This window comes from Corvus brachyrhynchos, unplaced genomic scaffold (genome assembly GCF_000691975.1).
Source record: "Corvus brachyrhynchos isolate BGI_N302 unplaced genomic scaffold, ASM69197v1 scaffold212, whole genome shotgun sequence".
NCBI classification, from domain to species: Eukaryota; Metazoa; Chordata; class Aves; order Passeriformes; family Corvidae; genus Corvus; species Corvus brachyrhynchos.
The window spans coordinates 191,408-200,070 of NW_008236768.1; the positions used below are offsets into that span (position 1 = coordinate 191,408).

Sequence of the window (8,663 nt, forward strand, 5' to 3'; positions counted from 1 at the left end):
GGGAGGGGACCGGGGAGCAGCCCCCGGGGGGAGCCGGTGCTGCCGGAGGTCGCCGGTGCTGTCCGGGTGGCCCCAGTGGTGTCCCCAGTGCTTCTCGGGGAACCCCATTGCTGGCCGGGGGTCCCCGGTGCTGCTCGGGGGGTCCCCAGTACGATCCAAGGGTCTCCATTCCTGCCCAGGTGTCCCCAGGGCTGTTTCAGGTGTCCCCAGAGCTGCCCAGGTGTCCCCAGCGCTGTTTTGGGTGTCCCCGTTCCTGCTCAGGTGTACCCAGCGCTGTTTTGGGTGTCCCCAGGGCTGCCCAGGTGTCCCCAGCGCTGTTTTGGGTGTCCCCAGAGCTGTCCAGGTGTCCCCGTTCCTGCTCAGGTGTACCCAGCGCTGTTTTGGGTGTCCCCAGGGCTGCCCAGGTGTCCCCAGGGCTGTTTTGGGTGTCCCCAGAGCTGTCCAGGTGTCCCCGTTCCTGCTCAGGTGTACCCAGCGCTGTTTTGGGTGTTGCCAGGGCTGTTTTGGGTGTCCCCATTCCTGCCCCCGGCTCAGGTGTCCCCAGCGCTGTTTTGGGTGTCCCCAGGGCTGCCCAGGTGTCCCCAGCGCTATTTTGGGTGTCCCCAGCGCTGTTTTGGGTGTCCCCAGAGCTGTCCAGGTGTCCCCGTTCCTGCCCAGGTGTCCCCAGCGCTGTTTCGGGTGTCCCCAGCGCTGTTTCGCGTGTCCCCGTCCGTGCCCCTCCCTGAGCGCTCTCTCCGCAGGCAGCGATGCCCGCGGAGCCCCTGGTCTGTGCCCGCACGGCCACGCGGTGAGTCCCGGCCCCTCCTGGCGCCCGTGCCCCGCTGTCCCCTGGCCCTGCCAGGCTCTGATGTCCCCCCGGGGCTGGGGGGACGTGTCGCGCGCAGGGTGGGCTCCGTGCTGCACTGAACCGGGACGTGAAGCAGTTTGGGAAGCAGCACCTGTTCGATGGCAGCGAGGAGACCTGCTGGAACTCGGACGAGGTGCGGGGCCACGGGAGCTGCGAGCCCCCCCTTCCCCACTCCGTGCCCCCTGTGACACTGCTGTCCCCACCCAGGGCACGTCCCAGTGGGTCACCCTGGATTTCCCCCAGCCCGTCAAGGTCTCGCAGCTCCACATCCAGTTCCAGGGGGGATTTTCCAGCCGGCTGTGCACGCTGGAAGGTGAGGATTGCTGGGATTAGAGGGGCCCTGCCTCAGTTTACTCACACCTGCACCCTGTAGCTGTGAGAGGGAGGCTCAGAGGGGTTCATCAGCAATTCCCAAAGCCCAGGAGGGGTTTGGGAACACCTGGAGCAGCTCCGTGGGGGAATAAAGAGGAGCTGGGATGCTCTGGGTGCTGCTGGGAATCGGGGAAGATTTTGGGACAGCCCTTGGAGGGGAATAAAGAGGAGCTGGGATGCTCTGGGTGCTGCTAGGAATCGGGGAAGATTTTGGGACAGCCCTTGGAGGGCAATAAGAAGGAGCTGGGGTGCTCTGGGAGCCAGGGAAGATTTTTGGAGGCTCCTGGAGGGGAATAAAGAGGAGCTGGGATGCTCTGGGTGCTGCTGGGAGCCAGGGAAGATTTTTGGAGGCTCCTGCAGCACCTGAGGCTCGCCCTCGCCCTCCCCAGGCTGCAGGACTGGTGAGGGACTGGTGAAAATATCCGAGCTGTACCCCCAGGACAGCCATGCCCTGCAAATATCCTTTCCCAGGATGATGATGATGATGGGGGGCTGGAATTCGGGGATTTTTTATTTTGGAATTTTGCTGCTGTGGGAGCTGCTCAGCAGAGCTGGGGGTGTGACCCCCCCACCCCTCACCCCCTCAGGGCGGGTCTGGCATCCCAATCCCTGCGTTCTTCCTTCACTGGGAGCGGCACAGATTCCAGGTGGAGGAGACGGTGCTGGATAAGCTGAGGATCACCTTTGGGAGCAGCACGGATTTCTTCGGGAGGATCGTGGTTTATCACCTGGGGGTGCTGGGGGAGAGGCTCTAGGGGGGGACACTGGGGGGCTGTGCCCACTTTGGGGGCTCTGCAGACCCCCCTGAGAGGGATCCCTGTCCCCTGGGGTGACGCTGGTGAAGGACACGGGAGGCTGTGGTGGGACACAGGGGTGCAATGGGATCAATTAAAGATATTCCTGCTCTTTCCCGGCTGCTCCTTTGGAATTGGCTCTCTGGGAATGAGCCCTCCGGGGGTTTGGCTTCAGGGCAGAGGAGAAGCGTCCCCTCCTTGTGCTGTCACCTTGGTGGCCACCCCTGAGCAGTGACACATTCCCAGCTGCCGGGATTTTTCCTCCTGGCTGCGTGCAGGGAAGGCTTGGCAGCTTTATGGGAGCTTCCCTTTCCGAATGGAGCAATTCCAGGATGCTGAGGGGGAATTCTGCCCAAAAACTGGGATTGGGATGGGAGCTGGGATGGGCTGAGACAGCAGATGGGGCTGCTTCCGAGTTTAATTCCAATTAGAGTTTCCTTCCAATGGAAAACACGGAGCAGCCGAGCCCGGGCAGGGCTGGAGCGCTGCTGCCCTGAGGAATGAGTGTCCCTGGATTTGAGGCACTGCGGCCGTGCCAGCTCCGGGAGAGGCCTGGATCCATGGAGGGCAGAAATTCCCGGATTCCTCTGTGCCTGGAGCGGCGTGCCAGGGCCTGCTCCAGGCTGGGATGAGGCCGTGGTGATCCTGGGAAGAGCTGGAGCCGCCTCACTTCTTCTTCTTCTTGTTCTGGAACAGCTTCAGGATGTGGTTCTCGATCACCTGTTGGACTGAGGGAGGGAGGGGAGGGGAATCCAGGGAAGCTGCTCTGGGAAGGATCTGGTGGTCACTGTTTTCTGAGGGAAAATCTGTTTTCGGAGGGTTTTCGGAGGGAAAGCCCCTGTTCTCCAAGGGAAAATTCCATTTTCTGAGGGAAAGCCTCTGTTTTCTGAGGGAATATCCCCATTTTCGGAGGGAAAATCCCTGTTTTCCAGAAGCCTGTCCCCACCTCCCCCATCCCAGCCTTATCGCAGCTCCAGTTGGGAAGCAGAGCCCGGGATTTCCCTGGACTGAAGCCTCTGCCTGGCACAGCTGTGGTGTTGGGAGGTCCAAGGAAGCCCCGAGCAGGGCTGGGAGCTGGGAATTCCCTGGAAGCTCCCCAGGAAGGGGACACTTGCCTTTCTTGTGTCCCAAGGCCACTGCCAGGTCCATGGGGGTGTATCCCGAATCCGCCTCCTCCGTCAGGTCAGCGCCACGAGCTGCGGGTCAGGAAAGGGAGAGGGGCTGCCCAGGGAAAAGCCACCCCAAAAGCTGCCCCGAGGCAGCCAGGCTCTCTTCCCAAGGCAGGGAAGCAGCGATTCCAGGAGCTGGAAGCAGCAGGAGCAGGCGTTGCCTTACCCAGGAGGGTCTCCACGCACTTGACGTGGTTCCCGCGCACGGCGTAGAGCAGGGGGGTGCCCCCGTTCTGTGGGGTGGGGAAGGGGAGGGAAAAGTCATTCCCGAGCTCACACAGCTCCTGCCTCTCCCTGTTCTCCCTCGGGAGGTTCCTGACCCGCTGGGATCCCCCTTGCAGCATCCCAGTTCCGGACTGGGATCCCCCTTCCAGCCTCTCTCCCAGCTCCAGTGTGGATCTCAATGGGATCCCCTTCCCAGCCCTTCTGGGACTCACTGGGAGCCCTTTTCACCCCCTGCCAGCTCCAGTCTGGGACTCACTGGGATTCCCCTTCCACCCTCGCCCAGTTCCAGGCTGGGACTCACTGGGATCCCCTTCCAGTCTCTCCCAGTTCTAGACTGGGTCCCACTGGGACCTCCTTCCAGCCTCTCCCAACTCTGGGCTGATGTCCCCTGGCCGTGCTGGTGGCACTGGGGAGGTTTCTCCTGATGTCCCCTGGCCGTGCTGGTGGCACTGGGGAGGTTTCTCCTGATGTCCCCTGGCCGTGCTGGTGGCACTGGGAAGGTTTCTCCTGTTGTCCCCTGGCCGTGCTGGTGGCACTGGGAAGGTTTCTCCCGGTGTGATGTCCCCTGGCCGTGCTGGGGGCACTGGGGAGGTTTCTCCTGATGTCCCCTGGCCGTGCTGGTGGCACTGGGAAGGTTTCTCCTGATGTCCCCTGGCCGTGCTGGTGGCACTGGGGAGGTTTCTCCCGGTGTCCCCGGTGTCCCCTGGCTGTGCTGGTGGCACTGGGGAGGTTTCTCCCGGTGTCCCCGGTGTCCCCTGGCTGTGCTGGTGGCACTCACCCAGTCGTAGGTGTTGATGTCCACGTCCCTGTCCAGCAGCATGGTGACGATGTCGGTGTAGCCGCCCATGCTGGCCAGGGCCAGGGCGCTCTCCCGCTCCTTGGCCAGCGCGTGGGGATCGGCGCCCTGGGGACAGCAGGGTGGGGACAGCGAGGTGACATCGCCTGCAGCCACCTTCCCTTCCCAGGGGCTGACACCGCCCCTGCATTCCCAGCTCCCTCTCCGGAGTAAAATCCTTACTGGGAATATTTAAATCCTCATCCAATATCTCAGGTGAGGCTTCAGAACCTCCTCTCCAGTGCTGACGGATCCTGTTCCTCATCCCTTTTCCCCCCCGTCTGAATCCCTTTTGTTTTTTTACTGATTTCCATCAAAGATCTCCCTGTTCTCCCAGCCCTGCCAGCCACTGACCCCTCCTGGATTTCATGAAATCCTTTATGGATCTGCCCCCATTTATTTTGGGGTCTCCGGTCGTGTGTTGCAGTTTTCCTGCTGGGTTTGAGCTGGGAGTGCCTCCCAACCCTCGGATACACGTGGGAAGTGGGAATGAGCTCCCTCTGGAATGCTGGAGGGGCTGATCCCCGCTCCCCGATGCCACAAGTGCCACAGGGAGGGAGCAGCATCCTCTGGGATTGAAGAGGGAGATCCCAGGATTAAAGACAGAGGGAGATTCCCAGGGAAAAAAAGAGGGAGATCCCAGGGGAAAAAAGAGGGAGATCCCAGGGGAAAAAAGAGGGAGATCCCAGGAGATTCCCAGGGAAAAAAAGAGGGAGATCCCAGGGAAAAAAGAGGGAGATCCCAGGGAAAAAAGAGGGAGATTCTAGGAAAAAAATAGGGAGATTTCCAGGGAAAAAAGAGGGAGATTCCAGGGAAAAAAAGGAGATTCCCAGGATGAAAGACAGATGTCAGGATAATAAAGGGAGATCCCAGGATTAAAACCAAAGGGAGATCCCAGGATTAAAGACAGAGGGAGAGCCAGGATTTGAAAGAGAAATCCCAGAATAAAAGAGGGAGATCCCAGGATGAAAGACAGATCCCAGGATTAAAGACAGATGGATGACAGAGGGAGATCCCAGGATGGAAAAGGGAGATCCCAGGATGGAAAAGGGAGATCCCAGGATGGAAAAAGGAGATCCCAGGATGGAAAAGGGAGATCCCAGGATGGAAAAGGGAGGTCCCAGGATGGAAAAAGGAGATCCCAGGATGGAAAAGGGAGATCCCAGGATGGAAAAGGGAGGTCCCAGGATGGAAAAGGGAGATCCCAGGATGGAAAAGGGAGGTCCCAGGATGGAAAAGGGAGATCCCAGGATGGAAAAGGGAGGTCCCAGGATGGAAAAAGGAGATCCCAGGATGGAAAAGGGAGATCCCAGGATGGAAAAGGGAGGTCCCAGGATGGAAAAGGGAGGTCCCAGGATGGAAAAGGGAGATCCCAGGATGGAAAAGGGAGGTCCCAGGATGCTGCTGGACACTTTGGAAACTCCTGGAGCTGCAGATGGGAAGTGTCCCACGGCCTCACCCATTCCAGGAGGTGCCGGACGGTCTCGATTTCCCCGAAAGCTGCGGCCCAGATCAGGGGGGTGAAGCCTCTCTCGTCAGGTTTGTTCACCAAATTCTCACCTGGGAGAGGTGAAAACAGCCAGGCTGAACCCCGCTGTGCTCCCAGTAAAACCACTAAGGGCTGCAAAACCACCTCCATCAGCTGGTGGATGGTTGGAATTCGTGATTTTTTGGAGGCTTTTTCCAATCTCCAAAATTGGAAAAACCTCCAAAAAAAACCCAAAAAACCAAACCAACCCCGAAATCCCAGTGGTTTTACAGCTGAATAAAAACCAAGCTGAGGGTTTGAGGTCACCAGAAAGGTCCTGGCAGGGTCAAAGAGACACCAACCTTTCCTCAGGTGCTCCTTCAGCTGGATGAGCTCCCCTTGGGCAGCGAGCTGGTGGATGGACAGCGCTGGGAGAGACGGAATCCATCAGGGAATAAAACCCAATTCCCTGCAAATTTGGGGGGGTTGGGGGGTACCCCCAAAGCTCAGGGTGGGCCCAGCCCCTCCCCTGCTGCCCCCATGTCCCCTGCAGCCCCGTGGGGACACGGGTGGCACTCACTGTCCAGCGTGGCCGGCAGCGCGGAGACCTCGTTGCCTCGCTGTCTGTTGGTCAGGGTGTTGGAGTGCTTCAGGGGGAAAGCTGCCAGGAGGAGGTGATGGCTTTATTCCCGGCGTTGTTTTGGGATTCCCTGCTCCTTTGGGGTCATTCCCTGCTCCTTTGGGGTCATTCCCTGCTCCTTTGGGGTCGTTTCCTGCTCCTTTGGGGTCATTCCCTGCTCCTTTGGGGTCATTCCCTGCTCCTTTGGGGTCCTGTCCTGCTCCTTTGGGGTCGTTTCCTGCTCCTTTGGGGTCATTTCCTGCTCCTTTGGGGTCATTCCCTGCTCGTTTGGGGTCGTTTCCTGCTCCTTTGGGGTCATTTCCTGCTCCTTTGGGGTCGTTTCCTGCTCCTTTGGGGTCCTGTCCTGCTCCTTTGGGGTCATTTCCTGCTGCTTTGGGGTCGTTTCCTGCTCCTTTAGGGTCCTGTCCTGCTCCTTTGGGGTCATTTCCTGCTCCTTTGGGGTCCTTGCCTGCTCCTTTGGGGTCCTGTCCTGCTCCTTTGGGGTCATTTCCTGCTGCTTTGGGGTCGTTTCCTGCTCCTTTAGGGTCCTGTCCTGCTCCTTTGGGGTCATTTCCTGCTCCTTTGGGGTCCTTGCCTGCTCCTTTGGGGTCCTGTCCTGCTCCTTTGGGGTCATTTCCTGCTGCTTTGGGGTCGTTTCCTGCTCCTTTAGGGTCCTGTCCTGCTCCTTTGGGGTCATTTCCTGCTCCTTTGGGGTCCTTGCCTGCTCCTTTGGGGTCCTGTCCTGCTCCTTTGGGGTCATTTCCTGCTGCTTTGGGGTCGTTTCCTGCTCCTTTAGGGTCCTGTCCTGCTCCTTTGGGGTCATTTCCTGCTCCTTTGGGGTCCTTGCCTGCTCCTTTGGGGTCCTGTCCTGCTCCTTTGGGGTCATTTCCTGCTCATTTGGGGTCGTTTCCTGCTCGTTTGGGGTCGTGTCCTGCTCGTTTGGGGTCGTTTTCTGCTCGTTTGGGGTCCTGTCCTGCTCGTTTGGGGTCCTGTCCTGCTCCTTTAGGGTCCTGTCCTGCTCATTTGGGGTTTCTTCTGGGTTTAGGTGTTTAGTCTTTATTTATTGCGGGTTTATTCTCTTAAATTTGGGGGTTTTCACTGTTGATTTTGGGGGTTGTTCTTTATAAATGTCAGGGTTTATTCTCTATTAATTTGGGGTTTATTCTCTGTTAATTTGGGGTTTATTCTCTGTTTATTCTCTATTAATTTGGGGTTTATTCTGTTTATTCTCTATTAATTTGGGGTTTATTCTTGACAAATTTGGGGTTTATTCTCTGTTTATTCTCTATTAATTTGGGATTTATTCTTTATAAATTTCAAGGTTTATTCTCTATTAATTTGGGGTTTATTCTCTATAAATTTCAGGGTTTATTGTCTATAAATTTGGGGTTTCTTCTTTAAAAATTTCAAGGTTTATTCTTTATTAATTTGGGGTTTATTCTTTATAAATTTCAGGGTTTATTGTCTATTTATTTGGGGTTTATTCTCTGATTATTCTCTATGAATTTGGGATTTATTCTCTATAAATTTCGGGTTTATTCTCTGTAAATTTCAGGGTTTATTCTGTTTATTCGCTATTAATTTGGGGTTTATTAATTTCAGGGTTTATTCTCTATTAATTTCGGGTTTATTCTCTATTTATTTATTCTCTATTTATTTTGGGTTTAATTCTCTTAATTTTGGGTTTACTCTCTATTAATTTCAGGTTTTATTCTCTATTATCTATTAATTTTGGGTTTATTCTCTATTAATTTTGGGGTTAATCTGTATTAATTCGGGTTTATTCTCTATTAATTTTGGGTTTGTTCTCTGTTTATTTATTCTCCATTAATTTCAGATTTTTTCTCTATTAATTTTGCATTTATTCTCTTAATTTTGGGTTTATGCTCTCTTAATTTCAGGTTTTATTCTCTATTTATTCTCTATTAATTTGGGGTTTATTCTCTATTAATTTTGGGGTTAATCTGTATTAATTTGGGGTTTATTCTCTATTAATTTTGGGGTTATTTTATATTTATTTATTCTCTATTATTTGGGGTTTATTCTCTATTAATTTTGGGGTTATTTTATATTTATTTATTCTCTATTAATTTTGGGTTTATTCTCTTATTAAATTTGGAGTTATTCCCAATTATTTAGGGGTTTATTTTCTATTTATTCCCTATTGATTTTGGGTTTTTCCCCTGTATTTATTCTCTGTGCACAGGACAGAGCTCAGCCCTTACCCAGAGCTGTTCCTTGTCCAAAACTCAACTCCTACAAAACCAGGGATTATTCCCATCCTAAAATAAACCTGGAAACTGAGCAGGGAGAGGAACCAGCCCAGGAGAGACT

The 8,663-nt window shown here is 54.9% G+C and overlaps 2 protein-coding genes across 2 annotated transcripts in view; one reads left to right on the forward strand and one right to left on the reverse strand.

Annotated features, from left to right (window-relative positions):
• Nucleotides 1-2,129, forward strand: part of NR2C2AP (nuclear receptor 2C2 associated protein) — a 3,660-nt gene extending 1,531 nt beyond the window's left edge. The window contains exons 2-7 of the mRNA XM_017727507.1: nucleotides 6-241; nucleotides 535-787; nucleotides 885-980; nucleotides 1,055-1,160; nucleotides 1,609-1,676; nucleotides 1,858-2,129. Of these exons, the coding sequence (XP_017582996.1) occupies nucleotides 6-241; nucleotides 535-787; nucleotides 885-980; nucleotides 1,055-1,160; nucleotides 1,609-1,676; nucleotides 1,858-1,974 (876 nt within the window). The 3' untranslated portion in view covers nucleotides 1,975-2,129. The remainder of the gene's footprint in view (nucleotides 1-5; nucleotides 242-534; nucleotides 788-884; nucleotides 981-1,054; nucleotides 1,161-1,608; nucleotides 1,677-1,857) is intronic.
• Nucleotides 2,130-2,413: 284 nt separating this feature from the next.
• Nucleotides 2,414-8,663, reverse strand: part of RFXANK (regulatory factor X associated ankyrin containing protein) — a gene marked incomplete at its 5' end in the record, with an annotated part of 7,748 nt that continues 1,498 nt past the window's right edge. The window contains 7 exons of the mRNA XM_008644994.2: nucleotides 2,414-2,741; nucleotides 3,129-3,209; nucleotides 3,349-3,415; nucleotides 4,186-4,311; nucleotides 5,702-5,802; nucleotides 6,073-6,138; nucleotides 6,291-6,371. Coding sequence (XP_008643216.2) covers nucleotides 2,680-2,741; nucleotides 3,129-3,209; nucleotides 3,349-3,415; nucleotides 4,186-4,311; nucleotides 5,702-5,802; nucleotides 6,073-6,138; nucleotides 6,291-6,371 — 584 coding nt within the window. The remainder of the gene's footprint in view (nucleotides 2,742-3,128; nucleotides 3,210-3,348; nucleotides 3,416-4,185; nucleotides 4,312-5,701; nucleotides 5,803-6,072; nucleotides 6,139-6,290; nucleotides 6,372-8,663) is intronic.